The sequence below is a fragment of the Chenopodium album genome, chromosome 16 (assembly GCF_948465745.1).
Source record: "Chenopodium album chromosome 16, dcCheAlbu1.1, whole genome shotgun sequence".
Lineage (NCBI taxonomy): Eukaryota > Viridiplantae > Streptophyta > Magnoliopsida > Caryophyllales > Amaranthaceae > Chenopodium > Chenopodium album.
In genome coordinates, this window is record NC_137849.1 from 39,049,166 (window position 1) to 39,073,060 (window position 23,895).

A 23,895-nucleotide genomic window follows, 5' to 3' on the forward strand; every position below is an offset into this window, starting at 1 on the left:
AGTGTAATTTGGAAGACTGTAATAAGTCTGCCTAATTATTGTCTCTCTCGAATTTTGCAAGTTTTATTACTAGTATGATTTTTCTATATAATGAGTTAGGGGCATTATATGTACTCCATAATTCATAATTTGGACACATGGTCCTTACTACAATGATTAAATTTGTACATTGACAAACAAAATGGTCAAAATGTTGCAATTTTAAGTTAATGGAGCAAATATAAATGAAAGAATTGAACAATGTAAATAATATTACCCCCTCCGTCCCATTATTACAAGTAAATATCTTTAAAAGTACTTTGTATTTTGTATAAAAAGGAGAATAAGTACTTCCTCCGTTACACATTATGTGCAACATTTTCCAAAAACGGAAGTTACACATTATGTGCAACAAACTGAAACTTTCCTATTTTAGTAAACTTTTTTAAATAAAATTACCATCATGCCCTTACTAAAATTCAATTAACACATTAAAACAAATATTATTAAGTTATTAATAACTCAAATTAATCTAATGATTTACACCTAATTCAACTCCAAACTAATCAGATTCATCCTTCCAATCCCAATCAACCCCTGTACTTTCACTCTCGCTTATTTCTCAACCATCTTCTTCAACCATCACCTAAAATGGCAAACACCGTATCACCACCAGACCACCACCACCACCACTACTACCACCGTATCGATCTCCACTCTATCTTCATCAACCCATAAATTCCCCCTCTCTTTGTTCATCTCCCCTCAAATTCAACAACCACCTTCGTCGGAAGTTGCTACCGTTGTCATGCTTGTCGTCGTCTCCGCTTTCTTTGTCTTCCTTCTCCATTTGTTTCATTCTTGTCACTAAAGCTCAAATTTGAAGGTTTTATGGTAAAGTTTAACTATGAAAATTCAAGATCTAGAATTTTAGTTGTTAAATTTGACCAAGTAAATGTTTAATTGATGACAGAGAAGGTAATGATTTTTCATTTGTATTATTAGGGTTGGTTTTTTTAGGGTCGAGATTCATTCGATTTTTCCGGTTGGAGGTGGTGGTTTTGGGGGTGGATACGACTATTTGGGGAGGGTAAGGGGTATTTCGAGATGGTGGGTGAGGTTTCTTGGAAGGGTTTATTTGGTTATGGGTGGTTACTTAGTGGTTTACAAGGTGGGGCGGATGTCGAGATCTTGGTGGTGGTGTGGTGGGTCTGTGGCTAAAGTGGTTTTCTTCGATGAGGTGGGCTCCGAGCAGCCTGGTGCGCTGGGGGTACGTGGGTGGCTCGACGAGACGATCTGGTGGCAGTGGTGTGGGCGATCTAGTGGGTGGTGGGTGGTGGTGTGGGCGGTCTAGTGGCCTGGTGGGTGGGGGTGTGGGATGAATTAATTAATCATCCACTTTACCCTAATCACATGCCCCCACTTTGTTAATTAGGCTTTTCTATTTATTTTTTTCTTGAGAAATATGCACACCTCTTTGTTGCACATAATGTGTAACGGAGGAAGTAATATTTTTAGATTTGTGTGTATTTTGTATGAAAAGGCTAAAAAGTAAGTAATAATTATACTCCTTCCGTCCCATAATATAGTTCCAGTTTTTCAATTTTGGAGAACCAAAATGTTGTCACTATTTCTATTTTTGGATAATATGTAAAGACTATTATACCCTTACTTTTTAACTTTATTCATTGCACTTCCTAATTTACCCTTGAATTTTGCACATGCTTTGTACTTTTTTCCACGTTCTCTTTCTAACTTTAGTCTATAATTGTACTTTTCACTTTTATTAAAGTACTTTATCCACTTACTCATATTTCTTAAATACCGTGAAAAAACACAAACAAGAACTATATTATGGAACGGATAGAGTATATTATTTTTAGTAACATAAGGAACATTTTGGGACACCCAAAATGGAATATTTACATGTAATTATGGGACGGGGGGAGTATTACGGATGATCACTTTCAATGATTAACAGTAACAGAGGGGTGGAGAGAGAATGGGGACATGAAGATAGAAGCAAATGAATAATCTATGGTAGTCTAAATTGATATGGTACAAGTCTCAATTGCATTCTGAACATAGTTCATTTTTAGTGTTTACTACTTTACTCTCCCTTCAAAACTTGCTTGGACGATTATAATTACTGTACAAACCAAGCCAAATCACCAATTCACCATCTCCTTCATTCTTACCAAAGAAAAGAAGAGGAAAGAACTAAAAAAGAGAGCTGTGATTGAGGAATTTACGCAAGAAATCCTTCCTCAATAGAAACTGGAGCAGCATTGAGAAATTTACAACTGCCCCAATACTCAAAGGATTAATCTTACCCATAATGAGGGCTACCCCAGACATCATCAAGCATCAGACTACCTGAAAAGATGCTGAAAGTTGCACTCCTTACTCCACAACATCGACATCATGTTCTGCTCAGCCAAAAGAATATAATCAGAAGCCATTGCATGATCACGGGATCAGTAGAGCTGGGATGAAATGTCATGGTTACCACTTACAAGTAAATTCACAAAATGTATCACGATATAGTATTAAACATAGCTCTGTAATTAAAAGAAAAGAAGAGGACATGTACCACGGATATTTACAGCTACTGCTATGACATGAGTACTTCTTGAGAGTCCATTGGAGAGGCCCAATACCGCAACAATGATTCTATAGTCAGCCTCCTAGATGCGCTGAGCATAGAGATGAAAAATCTACAGCCATCAATTTTGTATTCCTCCAGTGGATTTCTGTGCCCAAAACTTCTCACATTCACCTGCATGTTGTATGAATGAGCCTTGCTCCAGTAGTAACAAAATATCGATAATGACCAAGAAAAGCTAATATGGGTACCGCTGAGCTAAGCCTGTTCATATTGACAAGATGATCCCTCCATAAACAATCGAGAGTCTTGATTAGTACTGCCCTCTGCATTTTAGAAACAAACAAATGTAAAACAAACTCCAATAAGACTTGTAACAAGCCAGTGGTAATCCTTGCAATATAGTGACTGCATGAAGACAAAGCACTTCCAAATTTCACATGTTGATCTTCAGAAATGAGCAGAGACAAACAAAAGAAACTGTAACAAAGTCAACTTAATACTTAGAATGTTGAAATTATAAAAGCTATCCGCTTGTTCAGGCAGTCAGATCAAGATAATTAGTTTTTAATTTTCTCCAACACATAAGAAAACTGCAGGAGTCTTGCAATGGTAGGTAGTAACCTATAGTTTGAAGAAATTTAAAATTTAAAAAATAGAAAAAATTTAAAAAAAAGGATATCTTTTCTTCAATATTTTCATCACGTATGACATCCCAAATTGGCCAAATGATATATACAGTAATGCATAAAGGAACATGGTTGGAAATCTATAAAGATTAATAAAAAAGAATAGATATTAAAGATATTACTGCAATTGACTCAACCTAAAAAAACAGTTGCACAAACCAATTGGCCCATTTACCCCGAAAAAAAAATTAAAAAAAAAAACTGACATAAATATAAATAATGGATGATTCAACTACCACAGAGACTGAATTGAAATGGTAAAGCCCATGCAGAATATGAGTAAATTACCTCAATTTCCTTCACATATGTATCATCAAAACCAGATTCTTCAATGGCATCAAGGTATGAAGCAATCAGGAAATCTCCTAGGTAATGACGCAAGAAATTGATGTTCACTCTGTATTTTCCATCCCTGCACAAATCAGAATATAAAATAAATTTTTTTTACAAAAAATGCACTGATATCATAAAACAGTAGATGCACTCACGTAATTGAGTCATCAGCACATATGGTAAGCCATCGCTTGAAGGAAGAAGTCTTCTTTCGAATTCCTTTGAAAGCATTTGGAGGTCTTGGCAAGTTTTCAGGCGAAAAACCATTGAAATCTGTAGGAGCTGATGCATCTAGTTGGGAGAGGGACTCCAAAAGTACAACCTCTGTGATTCCTGCAAATGACTCTGAAAAAGGCCCAGCAGATAGCAACTTAACCACGTCATGAGAAACGTGGAAACAATTGTGAGCCATGGGCAAAAATAAAACAATAGTAAATTTAAGATAAGCTCACCATCCAACAGTTTTCCCCCCACATTGGCCAACTCCTTTAGGATCTTTCTCAACTTCCAGTCACTAGGATGCTATCCAAACATAAATCAAGAAAGAAAAGAAGGTTAAAACTCAGTCAAACTCTTCATTCCATTGGTGAACCTTAAACATGATTATTAGGTCACAAGTTGCATATACCCGAATTGAGGGGAATTTTTAGATTAGTTTGACGCATTAAAAACTAGATTGAGCAGATTAGGTAGTGAGTCTGTAAAATTTGGAGAGGATAGGGGGAAAACTGTAAATATACACATAAAATTTACCTTTTGAGAATCAGCACTGCCTAGTACTATTTCGTCCACAACAGCTTGCATGTACCTGTAATCAATATTGCCACCACAAGGATTAAGGGTGCGAAATCATAAATATAACAGATACAGAGGCAACTCAAGAGAATTGCGATCACCAACAGAAATTATTAAATACAATGCACAAAAGTAATACTATAAGAGCATCGAAGCTTTTGCAACCAAAGACTTGTATAAAGAAATTATAATAAAAGTCAATTTCAATCGGTAAAAGTTCTAGCAAGTAAAATCACTTTTTATCAGTAATAATACTTAATAAAAATTAGAAAAATAAGGTGAACAAATTAGGACCTTAATCCTTACACTATTTTTGGATAAGAGAAGGAGAGAGGAGTGGAGGCAGGGGGGAAGGAGGGAGCAAGTTTCCTAGGTTGCGGAAGAAAGGAAAGGAAAGGGATCCATTTTTCCTCCTCTTTAATAAACAGCATCCCTCCAAAATTGAAGAATTTGGAGAGAAATAGAGCTTCAACTTCCCCTCTCCTACCTCCCATTCTTTTCCCTTCTATCTTGCTATCCAAACATATAGTGGTCTAGTCACCGATATGAAAGCATGGCACCATATAATCATCTCATTAACAAGTGTACAGTGTACTCCCCCCAGTTTAGAGAGTATGTTCAAGTTGCCTTTTAAACATATTAAACAAAGAGTTTTCTTTTTTAGTGATATGACTCAATTGAATGTTAAAAGAAACAAAAATGAATAATTAAGACAGACTGGCAGAGAGAAACAAAATCTGACACAAGATAGAGCCAAAGAAAAAATACACATTCTTTTGAAGTACATACACAGAACGAAAATTTATAATGCTGAAAATAGATGGACTCACTGGAATATATGCTGTGAGCAACTTTCAGCATCACCCGCCAAAATCAATTGCCTAAGGTCATAGACATGCTTCCTTTGGACCTGAGAATACATAAAGTAAGGGTAAGGGCTACTAATAATTTGTTTACTAGTTGATTTGGAAGAAGAAAAAATAAATAAAAATTTGTCATGGTTACTCCTAAATTTTGGACTAACAACATATTTGCTAAAAATAAACAACACATATTTTTCTCAACTTCTGTTTATTCAAAGGTGCCATGGAATTAAGGGTCAAAGGACCAACATGGAGATGGCACAATGGGAAAAATACATTATTATCATGCATGTACTCTTAAATTATCAAAGACCACTTTGGTTTCCAGTAGTTTCAGCATTCAATTTTTCAATATAATAGGCATAATATAAAAATTCTTTTCAAGATTTACCTAATTAGATTATAGATGAAAGGCATATGGACTCTCGCGTAAACAACGAAAATAAGCTCAATGGGAAAGAAAGCTACATACTTAAAAGGGAGCTTGTAGGGAAAATAATAATAATAATAATGCCTTAGTCATCGAAATTCGGTTACAAAGCCCTTTCAAATTACACATATGAGAGCATCACAAGCAGTGGACTCATGCACTCATTACACCAAGTTTGAAACTGTAATTAAGTATACCTCTAAGATTTCATCAAACTCAACCAGGCTCTTCCGGATGTTAAAGAAATACTTCTCTGCACTTATTTGCAAGGACATAAGCTTCATCCATGACAGAAAAGTGAGACAGTCAGAATTGTACAACTCATGTAGAAAGAAAAGAAATAAAATTAGTCTGTAATAACCTGTTTATATATGGTATCACCTTCAATTGGCACATCCTCATCATTTGTGATTTTTGATATCAGTGTGACGGCCCACTGAGTGTCAAAATTAAACTTTTGAAATATTTCATCCTGCAAGCTGTAAATTTGAACAAAATTAGTTGCCATTGCATAAGCTATGAAAGACAAAATTCAGAAGTCTAAGTCAAGGTGTTAAATAGTATCCGCAATTTAGCTCCATAAATACAAGCACTATTAACGAGTACACCTTTCATTTGGTAAACAATCCTAATTGCATATAATATAATTAATTCAAGGACCTAAAGTCAGAGTGATTGCTAGGATCTAGGTAGTATTAGATTCTACATTCCTATGTATCCTTCATATAGCTACAATAACAGAAAGCTGCAGCGATACAATGATATGTAGTAAACATTGAGGTCGCAAATCACATCAGAGTATCAGACAGTGTCAATGCTCAGAAAATTGTATGGCCAACTTTTGTCAAGAAATAATAACATAATCTCGAGTATAACAGTTAAGCAACTTTAAACTCTCAATTGCGTACAACTAACTTAGGAACTTTTTAAAATTAAAATCCTCCATAGAACACCAAATACTTTATTTTGGCACTTCTAAAGTTAAATTTATAGACATAAGACGGTGTCTGAGGTTCTTTAACTCAATATGAAATGTCAGGCCCATGTTTTGTTTCATTACAGTATCAGTTCTTGCAAACTTAAAAGTGACTACAACCAATTATTACAGAGTCTAAGTCAAGTAATCTAAAGGTATAACCATATGACAGGGGTCAGGGGTAAATCAGACCCCTCAAATAGATTGTTACAAAACAGATAAGGTACAATTTTATTACATAGGACATATTACCATGCCAAAAAGAAAAGGCATTGAATATTCTCTCATTGAAATACCTTAATTCACTAGTCAAAAGTACTGTCAAGAAATTATCCAGTCACATTCATCAATAGCAATCTCTCCCAGCAAAAATAGAGAAGAGTGTGAGAAAATGACAAAAGGACAAAAAAACCAAAAAATAGGTCATATAGGTACCTAATCATAAACCTTGTTGATCCTGGATCTCCTTGCCTGCCAGCTCTACCTCGAAGCTGTTAAAAAGTAAATACGACTAAGAATGAAAGATATGGTAAAGACTGAAACAAATAATGAAAATTATTTTGATACCCACACCAATAAGTTAATCATAAACGCTGCTAAGTGCTAACTAAGTTGATCCATGCTTCATCACCAGTATAGTGTCATGCAATGCATAACAACTGAGCGCAATTACATTTAGTTAAGTCAATAAAGGAAATCGGGTTGAACAAGAATACATTTAGTAACGCAATGTCATTTGCTGGTCTGCACTTAAAGCTCTGTCATGTAGGTGAGGGTCCAACTTGGAAGGCACAAACATGGTGAAGTCATTAAGTAAATCCATAAAACAACACATCTTAGTAAACATAACGATAATGTTCAGCAGCGGTGGCACCTGATATTTTATCAACTTGATGTGAATAATTGACCCAATTAACAGTAAGGAGTAGCTTTCAACACAGACTTTGTTATGCTTTTTTGTGCTTCTGAGTGTTTCAGTATCAGTTTGTGTGTTTGTGTGTGTGTGTGTGTGTGTGTGTGTAATCTCTCTCTCCCTCAGGGAAAGGAGTGATTATTATTGATAGAACTTTCAATCAGATGGTATCTGATAAGATGCAAGAGTGCAAGACACTATCTGGGAGAAAAACAAAAGAATACCCAACTATGGCAAGGCCTTTTTAAGGGTTAAGTCAGATGCCAGATTGCTAGTAGTGTGTTTTAGACAGGAGTTGTCTTATGCTAGTTTCTGACTTTGTTATTTGTTTAGAGGTGAGCAGCACAACACTGTTGTAACTTTTTTGGCTTTCTAGCCTACTTTTGTATGAAGTTTACTATGCTCTTTCACACTAAGGAAAAAAACAGGGGAAAAAATAGAGAGAAGATTTGGGGGTAGGTCAGATCTGTTCTCATATCAATTCCCTTATATTTAACACTGATCCCAACCCCCAGGTCACCTAAACATATGGAAGAGACTGAATCTACATGATCTGGTCTCATAGAGGTATCACCTTTTCAGTTTAGACCCTTCACTGGAAAATTATAAATTGCCTATTAGGTCACAACTAGGGGTGGTTAATGGACAGGGCTGCCTATTGATAATAGGGTCGGGCCAAAATTAAAAGGGTCTTGACACTTTAATATTTTAGTGGACAGGGTCACTAAAGGGTTTTAGGATATAGGGTCAATAATGGGTTTTTATTGACAGCCCATTAATATCAAAGAAAAATTAAAGGGCCAAAAAAGAACCAGAACCTCCAATTTCATTCTCTCCCCTCTTTTCGATCTTCTGAACTTCAACCTCCAATAAACCCTAAGTTCTTCAATTGATTTACAATTATTGCGATTTCGAGCTTTCAAGCTTCACAATTAGGCGACCTTCACAATTGCGATTTCGAGCCTTCAAGCTTCACAATTGATTTCGAGATTTCGATTACTACTGAGGTTAGTTAATTGAAATTCGATGAGCAGGATTTGTTGTAAATCAGATTGAAAATTTTCAATTTCTCTGGAGCTTTATACTTTGTAAATTTAGTTGCACACCATGTGTTTGTCAAAATTCCTCAATCTACTTACCGTATTTTTAATTTAATTTTTGCTTTGATTTATCTGTTCTTGCTGTTCAATTCTGAAAGGTGCTAACTTTATCAATCTCATCGTATAACATGCTGGGTTTTTCCTGTTAATTAGATTACTGTATTTAATGTAATTTCTAGTTATATGTCATGCCTATCAAGTGTTTGACGAAATTCCCTTAATCCGGGGTTGTTTTGATGTTTTAGGAACAATAAATTGTGATTAAATTAGTTCAATTTCATAAGTTTCTGGGTTTTTGCTATTGAATCTTTATAACTTAACACCAGATGACCAAAAACAGAGCAATAGAAACCTGATTGATTACTTTGATGATGGTCAAGAATGGAGGATATGATACTACTTAAATTAGTTGACATGAGTTTTTGCAATTGTTAATTAAATCCCATTAATTGTTGGTAATCTTTCTAAGCTTGCAATTTTGTAGTGTGTTCCTTAATATGGATGATGATACTACTACTACTTCTACGGCACATGATGATGGATATAATGAATACATCACTCCGCAACGAAAGAGAAAGAAGAGGTCTAAAGTTTGGAGAGAGCTTATTGAAGGGAAGAATGTTCAAGGTGAGAGTATTGCTACATGTGTACATTGTAATTCTATTTTATCTGCACATCGTGATAGTGGTACATCTCATTTGAAGCGTCATTTAGAGAGGTGTGCAAATAGGCCTCTAGGACTCACATTTGAGGAAGATAGTGATGAAGAAAATTTTGTTTTTGACATGAATGGACTTCGAAAAGAGATTCTTAATTTCATTATTGAGAGAGGTCATTCATTCACTATGGTTGAAGAACAAGGATTTAGGAGAATGATGAAAAGAGCTACCCCTAAGTTTATACCATTTAGCCGTGCAACCACAAAGAGAGATTTATTGAAGGCTTATGTATTGGAGAGGGATAAATTGAAAGATTTGTTGTCTAATGTTTCGGGTAGAATTTGTTTAACAACCGATAATTGGAAGTCAAATCATACTAGACAACATTTCATTTGTGTCACTTCTCACTTTGTTGATGATTCTTGGAAACTCCGTAAAAAAATTCTTAGGTTTAGGGCCTTGGCTCCTCCATATGATGGGGTAAGTATTGCTAATGAGATTTGTATGTTTCTTTGTCAATGGAAATTAGATGATAGGATACTCTCTATCACCGTTGATAACGCAACTTATAATGATGCAATGATATCTTGTTTGAAGAGACGTCTTGTTCTTAGAGGAGGGTTAAGTTGTGGTGAGACATTGTTTCATGTGCGATGTTGTGCCCATATAATTAATCTTATTGTGCAAAAAGGATTGACTTGTATTAGTGGAATTTTGGATAAAATTCGTTCATTTATAAAGTTGATAATCAAATCTTCTCATAGAAGTGAAGAATTCTATGATTGTGCGGAGAAGATATTTCACCTTGATGTAAAAAGGAAATTGAACCTTGATATGCATGTTCGTTGGAATTCCACGTATAAAATGCTTGGCACTTCTCTTTACTTCAAAGATGTTTTTCTTCACTTGAGATCTAGTCATGCTTCATTTCAATCATATATTCCTTTAGAGGATGAGTGGGAAAAAGTAAGCGTGATTCACAATTTTTTAGAGTTGTTTTATGAGGTTACTTGTATGTGTTCGGAGGTGAATTATCCTACTTCTAATGTGTATTTTAAAGGTGCATGGATGGTGCATCGCCATTTGCTTGAGGCGGAGAAAGGTCCTTATGATTATTTAAAGGAAATGGTGAAACCAATGCTTGAAAAGTTTGACAATGGTCGGATTACAATTTGTACTTGTCATGTGCTGCTATTCTTGATCCGAGGTACAAAGTGAAATTTGTGGAATATTATTTTAGTAAGTTATATGGAAGTGTAGAGGCCCCAAGACGAATTAACTTAGTGTTGGGAACTATGAAGTCAATGTTTGAGAACTATAAGTTGCAATATGCTAGTAGTTCACCTATTGTAGTTGCTCCTTCTCCTCCTAGTACTTCCGGAGCTAGAAACTACTTTGATGATTATGACCATTTTGTCGGTACTGGTTCAAGATCTCAAGTAGGAAAATCACAACTTGAGATGTATCTTGATGATGATCCTCTAGAACTAAATTCACAACTTGATATTTTGGAGTTTTGGCATCAAAGTTCTGTGAGGTATCCAGTGGTATCTAAGATGGCACGGGATTTGTTGACTATTCCTGTGAGTACTGTAGCTTCGGAGTCTGCTTTTAGTATTGGAGGAAAGACTGTTTCGGCATCGCGAAGTTCATTAAAGTCAAAAACAATTCAAGCATTAATATGTATGCAAGATTGGCATCGTGAAAGCAATCAAGTAGAGGTTGATAGTGAACTTGAAGATGAAATCATTGAAGAAGAAGAGGATGATGATGCAGACCCTTTCTACTAGGTAATTTCTACAAAGCTTTGATCACAATTCTCGATGTTTCTGTTTGTTCCTTGGTGTTGTATATTTTGCTGTCTTCGTTTTCTGATAAATGCAAGACAGGACATGGGGTTAAGTGCTCTGTGTTGTATATGTTGTATATGTCAGCAACAATGTAAGTCAAGCTTAACAGGTTCTGATTTCCCTTGATTAACAGATTCTGCATTAGGATCAGGGTCAAGCTTCTTGTAGGAGCAGGTTCTGCTTATTTTATTAGGTATACACAGATTAATGTATGGGTTTCTTGTTTTTTGTCAGAGGGTTGATGGATTATCTATCAGTAACTGTCTCAAATTACTCAAGCTACCTCATATTTTGTAGTTTGTGCATTAGTCACAGTGAACATTTATTGGGTTAGTTTGAGGTTGTTAATTAGTAAGTCTTACTTGTGGCATCCATCTCTTGTTTCCAGAAGGTATAATCAAGAGAGATGAGAAGGTGTTTGCTTTTGCTTGTGAGAAAGACTTTCCTATACTAATGCTTACATCAGGTTCTATTACATCAAGGTCTCGAACCTCTTGGCGGTAACATGAACAGCTAGTCAAGAAAATTTGAGATTACATCTGAGGTTCTCGAATGTCCGTGAAGCCTGATATTCTGATATGGCTTTGATGCCTGATGTTTTCAAATATTTGCTGACACCAAGTCTCTGTGTTTAGCATCATTTTCATGACATTGCAAGACAGGACATGTGCTAGTTGGTTGCTTAAAATGTAATCTGAACTTTGTGGATTTCAAAAAATTTTCCAATTTTGATACTGAGTATTATGTTTCCCACTTAAATGTATTAGTTTTCAAGGAGTATTTATATTCAAGGGAGTATTTTTGTTTCCTATTTACATGAGCAGTTAAATAGAAGTATGTGGGTAAAGGCCCGTTAATGGCCCGTTTCATTTTTACCCTGACCCGACCCTAACCCAAATTGGCCCTGACCCGACCCTGACCCACTGAATATTCATCATGACCTGCAACTGACCCGCCCCACTAATGACCCGCAGTGACCCGCCCAATAACCACCCCTAGTCACAACCGATAGAAATGATAGTCAAGCAGAAATTGACGTCCACCATGTCCCAAAAACCAAAGGTAAAACAGAGGGCTTTCCACTCTACATTGGCAGGTGGGAGAAAAGGGATTCAAAACTAGAAAAGGCATAATTACTAACCAAGCAAAACAAAAATCAATCTGAAGGGAAATTTAAAGACATGGATGCATTAAGAGATGTAAAAGCAGTGACCAAGATGGAGGTTGTCGCCAAAAGCCTAACCTAACTGCCAGACACTCCCAAAATTTTATTTTTCTTCTAGTTTTTTATTTTTTATTTTTGATAAGTTTAAGATAGCGGGAAACTTTAAAAATGGTCACTCACCTGATTATCAATTCTACGAGACTCATGCAAAGATGTTCCAATCACATGAAGCCCACCAAGCCTTTTGACCTCATTTCCTTCATTCAAGCAGTGTAATTCACAATCATTCAGAACCGCTTGATAAGCAAGAGCTAGTGTAGGACCAAGGGGGTACATCTCAGACTCTTCTTCAGCAAGCCTCTGTAGCTCCTTAGAGTTGACTGACTCACTCAATTGGACTGACTCAGAAATCGTAGACTTCACCTGCTGATATGTCCAACTCTTTCCCTCACTTTTTCCCACATATTTGGCTGCATAGTTTTGCAATATGTTATAGATGGCAATATTGAACTAAAATCAGAATAACAAATGCGTTGCAATATTTGCACTAATGACAAAAAAAAAAAAAAAAAAAAAGTTCCAACCGACCTATTAAGGACGCCCTCTCAAGCAATGCTGATGTTGATGGACTGATATCCATTTTTGACATTGCCTTGAAAAGTGGAAAGTGCACTTTAGATAAAGGTAAGGAAATTCACAATTACAAGCAGTCACCAGATTAGACATTACCTCAAACTCAGGAGCTTCTCGTGATAACAATGGTAGCAATTTCTTCTCTATTAATCCTTTTGCAAGCATCTTGACATTGATAAGAATGAATAATGGTTAGTCTAACCCTTTTGCAAGCATCTTGACATTAATAAGATCAAAATCCATATCATAAGCATCCCCCTTTTTTTATAGTCTGTTTCAAGTTCAGTTTGTGGAGGGTAACATAGCTATTCTGTTGATTTACCCTCAAGATGGACATGCCAAATTCACAGAATTTGGAGATCTTCCCCAGAACAATTTCAAATCATTAGATAAAGATAGATTAATGGAAAACAATATTATCTACAGTTACAGTTTTGGATTTTAGCAACTTTAACAAGGGTCTCTTTAAATTTATATTTCAAGTGTTTCTTTCAAGTACTCAGCGTCAAGCAAGAGCACAAGGCCATAATGAATTATTCTGAATTAAATTCTAGTCCTCTAAAAATACTCCTTATAAGATGAAGACTTTAATCTATGAAAGATTACCATATTATGCTTAATCACTATGTGCCCATGGATATCAAAACTCACTATGTACCTAGACTTCACTTGAAGAGAAACGTTAAAAACCTGTGTAAACAATTTACCACTTACTTTTGGGTTTCCCCCTAAAATAATGTCTGTGCCTCTGCCAGCCATATTTGTAGAAATGGTAATAGCTTGTTTCCTCCCTGCCTGGGCAACTATTTCTGCTTCCCTAGCAGCATACTGGAAGATAAATCAAAAAGAAGAAAATAAACTTGAGAAAAATATTGAGCCAGGAAACAGATTTAAATGTGTGTGAAAGATATTACCTTGGGTCTTGCATTAAGAACATTGTGTGGAATATTTCGTCCCTTTAGAAGATCAGACAAATGTTCAGAGTTCTCAACACTGCAATACGAATATAAGAGTAGTTTTTTAGTAATGCAGAGAGGCTCAGAGAGAGCATAAATAATGATAACTAACCACTTTTGGCACTTATTTTTCCCAAACTACAACCAGAGTAAAACTTGGCATACACAGATGGTGCAGCAAATAAATAATAATAGAACTCTTCAAACGGGGTACAAAATAACCAAATAAGATAGAATGAGCCATCTACAACACAAAAGCTCTCATGCATTATCAATTTATGCCATGCATACACAACAGCTAGGATAGTAGGATTACGGAAATCATTTTATATCTCCACATATAATGATCAAGATCTCCTTTCTAGCAAGGAAATCAAAATATCTGCAGTCATCACTAGCTTTTGTTTCACATCATCATTACTTCACTTGTCACCAAGTGCCAACTTTTTCACACAAGGAAAATGGAATCTCTAATAACACAAAGAAACATAGTTCAATAAATTTTACAAATGGACATATTCAGCATTTCTTCCACCTCCATTTTGCACCAGTAAGGTAGAGATCTATTAGATCAGAAATTCAGAACCAATAGTTAAACCCCATAGTCATACATAGCCACTTCTCCATGTTCTTTTAGTTTCAAATATTTGAATTTCTATGCATATATAAAGTCTTGTTTTTCCAATAAGTCCATCACAGCTCTCAATTGTTTCAAATTTTATATAATTTTATCTACCCATATTCTATGATCCACTGCTTTATCAAAATTGACACTATTACCAAACTTCCCATACCCCTAAAACACTTTTCAAAATCTATCTGGTTTACTTCATTCGAAGTCTTCATTCCAATTTAGTCCATCCCTGGATGAGGATTCTGAAGGGATGTGTGATCCCAGGGCCAACCTCTTTATCCAAGTCCACTAGAAACAAGAAACTAATAAGAACAGTACGTTCATGAATTTTATATATCAAACCCATTTTAGTTTACCACTCCATCAAAACTTTAATCTTCATCGTCCTTTTATCTGATATTGCACGCTAAAACTGTCCCTCAATCATTTTACTGCCATAAATTGTATAGATTATATGGTTGAAAATCTTCAAATTTGGGATTTTGACATTTCTATTGCTTTTTTTCTTCTATTTCCAGAGACAATGACACTCTTAGAAGAACCCAAACCACATTTCAGCAATTCCAGAGGGTACTTGTTCCCATGGAAAATATATCAAGGTCCCTCACCAACACCCATTTTCCTTCCCAGCTTACCTACTTGACTCAGAAATACAGCATCATATGTATGAAAGACGCACAAAAGTAAATCAGATTACACTATTGACGATGAGCATAATAAATGTAGAAATACAGGATTGAAAATTCATACTCCATATAATACAAGACTTAACCAATTATGAGGGGTTTTACTCCACTTACCACAAGGATAAGCAAACTCTAAGGTTCTAATTTAAGGTTTTCAAATATCTTGCCAACCCCATCTTTGGGATTAAGGATTCAATTGTTGTTTGTTGTTGTAAGTATCAAATAAGTTTATAGAGTTTAGCTTAGCCACACAAATTTTTTGGATAGCTTTAGAATTTGACCAGCCCTTTATGACTTCAAAGCCAACTAAACAACTTTTTAAAGACGGTTCTTCTAAAAGCCAAGCTTTACCGAGCAACCATATATTATCTAACAAATAGAACTAATTTTCCCAATTAGACAATACAACCAGTGCACAAAAAAGTGTTGCTTGCCTTATCTTTTTCTAACATAACTACTATCCCAAGATATAAATCATATAATCAAATCAAGGCCCTCATATATACATAAACTAATTATATATACAGCAACTAATTATAATTCCCTGCTGCTCCATTTATGTCAAATATAGAAGTTTAATCACAATTGGCCCCCAACAAAATAAAAGTCAGCCCATAAATCAACTAAGGTGGCCCATGCAAATAAACAGGCACACGTTTGGAGCATCAAACAAGAACTTAGATGAAATTTGAAATTTTGCTTCTTGTTTCTCATGATATAACAGTTACACACATTACTACTTGTTTCTGATTACAGAGTATTTCAAACTCATATATATTCACATTAGACATTTATTTGTAAAATTAGCCAAATAAAAAAAATAAAAATAAAAAAAAAAGTTCAAAAAAAAAAAAAAATTAAGTGTTTTGGGTCAACAAGATGCTTGTGCATTCTGGTACAAAGCCTCCAAAGATCAAATAGGGCTACTTTCACAATTCTCTTTATGTATATCCGTTTTCTCTTTGATTTAATTCTTAACCATCTAAATGCACTATTTGTAATCTAGATCTCAAAGTCAGAGACCACTAGTGTAGTACTGTAATATGAGACTTGGCATAGAAATAAATACAGTTAAGTAGAATCTATTAACACTACCAAAAGAATTTAGTTAACTAATGAAAAAGAAACTTATCCATGTCATAAGATGACGTATGAAAAGAAATCACACAACAGAAGGTTTAAATCCCAGGTACCTAGTTGTGCCAACAAGGACCGGTCGACCCAATTTGAACATAGACTCTACCTCTCTGCTGACATGCTCCCATTTTCCACGTGCGGTCTGAAATTATGTACAATAAGAATGACTGTTATACAAAAAAACTCACTATTAATTTGTTTTGCCAAGAACCATAAAGATCATCTTTAAAACTTGAAATAACTTCAAATCCTACAGCGAAAGCCTGGATAGGTAAGTCTTGTCGAATATTAGGAAGATTTGTAGGGATTTCGATCACTGGCACATGGAACATTTTGAGGAACTCCTTTTCCTGTGAAAGACAAGAACATTTACACCAGGAAAGAGCAATTGCTGTAAAAAAATATTTTTTGAAAAAAAAAAAAAAAAGATAAAAACTCAATTTCAGGAATAAATCACAGTAATGAATTACTTCAGTTTTTGCAGTTCCAGTCATCCCGGACAATTTTGGGTACAATTTAAACAGCGACTGATATGTTATTTGTGCCACAACAACGGAATCAGCCTGCAAAAATAATTGATAAGGGTAGATCAAATTATGGAAAAGATTACCAGTAAAATTTAGGAATAAAAAAAGAAAACAAATAATTATATACCTGAATCTTTAAACCTTCCTTCGCTTCCACAGCTTGATGAATGCCGTCAGACCATCTCCTTTTTTCTTCAACTCTGCCTGTCAACTGAAACAATATAGAAATCATTGCATAGCAATCACACAATAGATAAAGTTGTACTTTAAGGAGCATTAACATTATCATGATTTAGGAACATCATTCAAATTTGACAAAGGCTAGGAAAAGAAACATAAAATTTATGATAACCTTGTTTTTATAAGAATTTATAAGACATTTTGCAGCTTCCACCTTATATAGCAGCTCTTGTCTTCACTCTTTTCCAATGAAATAACTTAAATATTATTAAATTATATAAGAATGTAAAGAGCTGTATGTCTGTACCCGATGTGCCAAACAGTGTAACTAAGCAATAGTGTCTTGACATTTTAGATAGAGTAGCGATATTCAGTTGAGCTTGTAGATATTGTAGCGATATATATCTAAACAATTAATTATAAAGTAGACATTATGAAATGGAGTATTATTTTGCAAGAAACCAACCCATATTCTAATAAGCTTAATTCTAATTTGTTAACTCAAGATTATAGCAGATTAGCAACAAATCTTTATTCTATTACAATTAACAAAACAGATATAGCATACAACAATTGGAGCCCATGTGACCACAATGCATGAAATAAGTAGCCTTTTCTATCCGTTCCTTCTAATGTTGCTGAAAGTGAAGAACTCCAGTACCAAACTTTTCTGACTGTTGACTTGAAACTGGCAAGATTTTGATCTCAAACATATAATACATTATTAAGTTGAATCAGTAGCACAATCAATCCACAACGTGAATTTTTCATACATACAACAAGGTCTTTCACATAGAATCCTACACTCTTTCATTTCAAGATATCAACAAATCCAACCAGGTATACAACCATCCTTAGTTTTAAGATATTACCCAATAATACTCTATTATTCATTGTTCACCATATAAGAATGACAAAACCAATGGTACAAGTATATTTTGAAACATAAGCAAACAATGCATAAGCAAATTAACATCCAGACTAATGATGCCTAATTTATTTAATAAGAAAAAAGGATTGCATCAACAGCTCGGAAATAGGTGTAAAAGCAAAAGAGGACAAGCCATCCCCTAAAATAAATAAAGTAAACTACAAATCAGCACAGTTCCTTTGAACCTCCCCAACCATGAAATTATTGACACCCCCTCCAACTTAGCCCATAATGACACCAAATAAGTGACTTCGTCCCACAATAAATCAGAAGACAAAGAAACAAGTGAAAAGACCCAGGAGTTGAGCAACAATGTTCTATAGTTTACCTCATTGATTATCATAGCCTTCCCACTCCTGACTATGTACTGAACATCTCGTCGATAAAATTCTTTGGCCTTCAAAGCATTTATAACAAACCTGCAAGATCACCATTACTGCACACTTATTTTTTTGAAAGGAAAAAAAAAAGAAAAGAAAAAGAGAAGAAACCCAAGGATGATTCTGAATGCAGCTTATCATCCAGTTTCAACTGAACAATTAAGACAAATCAGGGAATCCTAAACAATAAAACAAAACATCTACCAGCAAAATAATGAACAGCTTAACAGGATTTCAATAGCTTAGGTTATGAATACTATCATAGGAAGCAGCCAGTTAAAAAACTCAGCATATGGTAAAATGAAATTACAAGCTCAGTGACTTCCATAGCCGCATCGAAGAGCAATTTCACACATTGAATAAAGAACTAACGGCTTGTTTGGTAATTGGCAAAAAATAATGGTAGTGAAAATGATTTTATATGTTATGAAGAAAGCTTATGCCAATATCCATGGTCAGTCCATTCCCAAATACCTCATTTCGCTTCAGTAACCTTAACTACCATTAATTTTCACAACCATACATTACCACTTTGAATTTAGTGGTAATGGAAATATATATAAAAAAAATAACACATGTTTGGGATAGAATTTTATGATCATGGTAATGAACATGAGCTTTCCTTAGCAAAGCTGTATTCACGTTCATTACTCTTTCCTCAATTTATTACCGCTTACCAGGCTGTAATTATAATAGATTCAACAAAATGTATGGACCATAACAATTGGGAGATATACATAAAAAAGAAAAAATCATCTCATGCATAAGCAAGGTAATACGAATTCCACTTTCACCTGGCCCAAGGATCATCTTCATCCCACAGATCGTTGGTTTCAAGAGCCAGCTCAGCCAAAGAAATACCTTCTTCTGTCAGTTCCACCGAATTATCCTTGAGCTCTATATTATAATGCTGACACAAAACCCACAAGCTTAGATACATAAAAGTGACAATGAAAAGAAAGGGCCTCATCAAGAACTCTATCAATTGCTGAAAAGCAAAGCATAGGACTCACAATACCCCGCACAAGTAAATCTGCTACTTTGGCAGCAACAGGGTAGCGGGCAGCATCTTCATTGGCCTTATAAGGTATAATAAAACACACTTTTAGAAGGATGCTATTAGACTCCAAAGTGTTCACATAGTGTTATGGATCATATACTAAGCACACTATATACAGAGAAAGTAAACTACCTGCCCACTTATCAGTAACGGGTTTCTTCCTTCATCAATTAGAACAGAATCAACCTCATCAACTATTGCAAAATGAAATGGCTTGGGCCTGTTTACAATATCCTGATTAAACTCACTTAGAGCAAACAAGATAAATTTAACAGAAATTCATAAATTATTAGGAAAATTACCATCTCATTACAAGCTCTCCACTAGTTCCAGCAAGATTATCCCTTAGATAATCAAAACCAAGCTCCTGAAGGGTACACGTAATGAGACGAATGATTTAATTCAAAATATAGAAATACGAATGCAATTATTGAAATACAATTATAAGACATCTTTACCAGGCACATCAAAAATTGCCACAAGAGCAGATGACAAATTCCAAGGTTCTAGCTGATGAATTATGTTCAGAAACTTAAACTATGAAAAAGAAATGAGCATAAGGATACATACTGCATTGTTGGTGTAAGTTATATCACATCTATAGTTGAATCTCCTCTCCTTAGCCTTCATTCCCTTCTACACTTGTCAGAGAGAGAGAGAGAGAGAGAGAGTAAAATCAAGATGCAGTTTACAATCACATAAAATCCCAAAATCATATCAAGGCGCATGCATGATGCAATGTCCTAGACTATGTGAATGTAAATAAATTACACACATAACTCGAGTTCACATTGAAAGCCTGATGTTTACCTGAATGAGACCAACTGATAGACCAAGGAAATGATGAACTCTGCCCATCCACTCTGCATCACGACGAGCAAGATAATCGTTGACAGTTACCACTGCAGCAGAAAAACTGACACAATCAGCAATGACGTTTTTGAAATAGCTTGAAGAACGCAATTGCGCTAGACTCTAAAATTCCTAAGTTTGGAGCGTAAATGTCTGCTTAAACAGGAGGTGTTCCTCACAAGAAAGAAAGTGTCAGGAATATTGTATCTTTGCCTTAATAGATCCTTAAGCCTTAGCCACTTAAGTTTGAAAATTATTCTGGATATGCTTCTCACAATGCATATGCCAACAGCCAAGGTAACTTATGATCTTCAGCAGTTCCCATAAGCAATGTAGTCAGAAAACAATACCGACAACCATTTGGATGATACTACCAGAAAATATAGATCCTATAGGTCACATTGTTTTAATGATACGCCACACAACACATCTAGATATTATTAGAGCTCAGCAACATAGACAGCAATAAGGTGATTTTTCTAAAAAAAAAACGATTGACAACACCCACTGGCAGATCCAATATAGGTTCAGTGGGTTCCATTGAACCCATATTAGATCCGGTTTACATTAGTTAGTTAGAATTCAATGCACATATATGTAGCAATATTTTCTGCAGCTCAGCGGTAGGAACAGTACCTTTAATGTCAAAGGTCGCGGGTTAAATTATGCCCAGGATCCATTTTTCTTATTTATTCATAAATTGGCTTTTACTAACTCGATGCCCCAATACCAACCAAACCCAATATACCAACAGAATCTAACCTAAAAAGCTTAGTCACATTTATGGAAAAACAAAAAAAAAAAAAAAAAAAAAAAATCTTTTTGTTTTCAAGTTAAGCATGAAGATATAATAGATCGCTTTCAAAACTTGAAAACTCATCGCGCTCAATTTTACTTTTTTTTTTTTTTTTTTGAAAGTTGGAATTTTTTTTTAACGTGTACCCTCAAATTATTAGTTGTAATTTGCATTTAGGATTATACTGTTAGATTTCATCATATGTGTTTAGTGACTCTAAAGCCATAAGGAAAAATTTTTGTATCCACCACTGACTACACCAAAGCTTAAGACATCCGGACAGTCAAATATAGATCATAGGTAAGATAATCATGTTTTATGTGTATCTTAGCCAAAGGAAAAAGGAATAGTAAAAGCTTAAGACATCCGGACAAATTGGATTCGCAAAAATCAGTTTTTGTCCTTTTTTGACAAAATAAATAGACGTCCAAATAATTAAGAGCCAAAATTGATGGTTTATGGCATTAGTTTCACTCAATGTATTTATAAAAGACACTGACATACCATGTACGCCTTCTCCTGTCAAGGCATTGAGATATGCAGCTAATGTAGAAACCAATGTCTTCCCTTCACCGGTTTTCATTTCAGCAATTGAACCATCATGAAGCACTGCTCCACCAATGATCTATACAAGCAAGCAAAATAACATGATATTAAGATTTTATCCAGGAGCGAGTGCACAAAGTCAAATGAGTGCAGTTTGAAAAGGCACCTAAGCATTAAAAGAGATAGGCTACCTGGACATCAAAATGACGCATTCCAAGAGTCCTTTTTGCTGCTTCACGAATAACAGCAAATGCCTCTACAACATCCAACATTTATTAAAGTCTTAACTAAACAATCAATTGAACTACATAAGATATTGTCCTTAATCAAATAATTTACTGACCAGCTTGAATATCAGCTAAGCTCTCCCCTAGTGCCAACCGACGACGAAACTCCTCAGTCTTAGCCTTCAACTAGAAATACCCAACAACAGAAACAATTTTCAAACAACCCAGATAAAAAGAACAGAAATTTATAAACAAACATGAATAACCCACAAACCTGGTCATCAGAAAGACTCTGAATCCGAGGTTCCAGATCATTAACAGAATCCACAAGACGATAATAATCCCTAACAACCCAGTAATTTAAACTAGTAACATCATCCAATTTCTTCTTAACTTTACCAAAACCCTCCTACAAGAAAACAACCCACATAAAACATAATATCAGAACAAACAATTAATTGAGCCATTTCAACAAACAGTTGGTGGGCAAACGCAAGAACACCAAACAATTTAAAACAAACCTTTAGAAATGCAAGGGGAACTTGTCTAGGACGATAAGTAAAGCGCCGAGAATGAAGAAGAAAGCGTGAATTTGATGAAAGACGAGGAAATGCAGAAATGGGTAGTGTAGTAGTGAACTTGGTGGAGTACAAAAGGGCGAGAGGCGGCTTAGTAGAATAAGGGGAGGTGAGAAAGGCGGATGGCACGGCGGCCATGAGAGATACTGCGAGTTTTGTCCCCTCTTCCGGTGGTGGTGGTGCTTGAAACTAAGTATGCTGCAAGTGCACGTATTACAACTCCTGGTCTCCTGCGCTTCAACTATGGCGCCTAGCCCGGTTTTGATTGTGCAGTTTATGTGTTCACTGTGTATCTCGGTCTCGGTCTTTTGAGAGACATAGATAGTTCAAGTGCTTAAAGCGTTTAAAGCTGCTCTTTCGGTTTCAGGATTCTAGAATCTATTCTCTCCCCATTCCTAGTGACTCTTCAAAACACAAAAAGAAGAAAATAAATAAATAAACATATGTATCTTCGTCTTTTACTTATTTCAGATCATATTTTAGTACTAAAAATAAGATTACTTTAGCATTTATGCTTGTACAATTATTTTATTTTATTTATTTATTTTGTTTTTTTAAAGTGTCCTAATTTTAGTGTCTTTGAATTTTAATGCAAAATATAAAACTGTAAAAAATACTTCGTAGTAGACATTAAAAAAGTATACATTGAAATGATTTTATCAAGTACTGATTATATTTTTGCCTGTGCATAAATCACTAATATTAGTCCGTGTAGACTATGTAAATGGTTCAAAAGGTTAAAATAGAGCACTTAGAAAGACAAATGAAAGTTGAAAATAAATTGTCTAAATTTTTAAGTTGGCTTATGGATTTTGATTATGTGTTAATATCTTTGTATACGGAGTGTCGGAGTATATCAAATAACTTATTATTAGACATATTCTATTTTCTTGTCAAAAATAAAAAACAATCATTTGGTACGTCATTTAAGAAAAAATACAAGTTGACTTTATAGATATTATTTTTTTTATAGATATCAATGGGGTAAATTTGATTTTTGCCTCATTTAGTAAGAGTGTTATGGTACATTTACCAAGGATGAGTTAGAGTAATTGTCATGTTAGCGTGTATTATAAAAAGGGGCACCAAACAACGCTTGTCCTGACGTTGCTAATATCGCTAATTGAAATTAAACGCCAACTTTTGTTAGAGTAAACGTTGATCATGGTAACCGCTGAGTAATTATCTTTCTTGATAATTACCAACCATGATCCCCAATAAGGAGATATTGCCTAATCAGCCCCACTAACTTAGCCCTCTAGTTAACCACTAGGCAGTTACTAGGCCATACCGGATAACCACCTCCCATGATCCATGGTAGCCAACAACCACATTCAAGTCCTCACTAGATCCCACGAGTCTAGCATCTCTCGACCGTTGTGTTGTGTTAAGCCATGGTGGACGAGACTTGCATG

At 35.1% G+C, this 23,895-nt stretch overlaps 1 protein-coding gene across 2 annotated transcripts; it reads right to left on the reverse strand.

The window, feature by feature from the left end:
• Nucleotides 1–1,994: 1,994 nt before the first annotated feature.
• LOC145586480 (protein translocase subunit SECA2, chloroplastic-like) lies at nucleotides 1,995–22,907 on the reverse strand. Of its 2 annotated transcripts, none has more exons than XM_081643323.1 (32): nucleotides 22,424–22,907; nucleotides 22,177–22,311; nucleotides 22,019–22,088; nucleotides 21,867–21,931; nucleotides 21,634–21,754; nucleotides 20,292–20,383; nucleotides 20,052–20,117; nucleotides 19,784–19,848; nucleotides 19,614–19,701; nucleotides 19,435–19,500; nucleotides 19,216–19,331; nucleotides 18,370–18,460; nucleotides 17,058–17,141; nucleotides 16,874–16,966; nucleotides 16,658–16,753; nucleotides 16,460–16,545; nucleotides 13,905–13,983; nucleotides 13,705–13,818; nucleotides 13,087–13,155; nucleotides 12,946–13,009; nucleotides 12,538–12,827; nucleotides 7,106–7,161; nucleotides 6,056–6,173; nucleotides 5,892–5,972; nucleotides 5,232–5,311; nucleotides 4,360–4,414; nucleotides 4,059–4,128; nucleotides 3,762–3,951; nucleotides 3,562–3,685; nucleotides 2,836–2,910; nucleotides 2,573–2,758; nucleotides 1,995–2,408 (listed from the first exon to the last, which is right to left on the reverse strand). In XM_081643323.1, the coding sequence occupies exons 1-31, from the start codon at nucleotides 22,616–22,618 to the stop codon at nucleotides 2,594–2,596; spliced, it is 3,159 nt and encodes a 1,052-aa protein (XP_081499449.1). In that variant the 5' UTR covers nucleotides 22,619–22,907; the 3' UTR covers nucleotides 1,995–2,408; nucleotides 2,573–2,593. The 2 variants fall into 2 exon arrangements, with proteins under 2 accessions (XP_081499449.1, XP_081499448.1); XM_081643322.1 differs by having other exon boundaries at nucleotides 1,995–2,465.
• Nucleotides 22,908–23,895: the final 988 nt, after the last annotated feature.

Excerpts from the sequence above, each read along its gene's own strand:
- LOC145586480 (XM_081643323.1), bottom strand. The coding sequence starts at position 22,618 with ATGGCCGCCGTGCCATCCGCCTTTCTCACCTCCCCTTATTCTACTAAG. Across the intron at positions 22,089-22,176 it reads AGAGTCTTTCTGATGACCAG|TTGAAGGCTAAGACTGAGGA; the intron begins GTTTGTGGGTTA and ends GGGTATTTCTAG. Across the intron at positions 12,828-12,945 it reads TGAGAGGGCGTCCTTAATAG|CCAAATATGTGGGAAAAAGT; the intron begins GTCGGTTGGAAC and ends AAAACTATGCAG.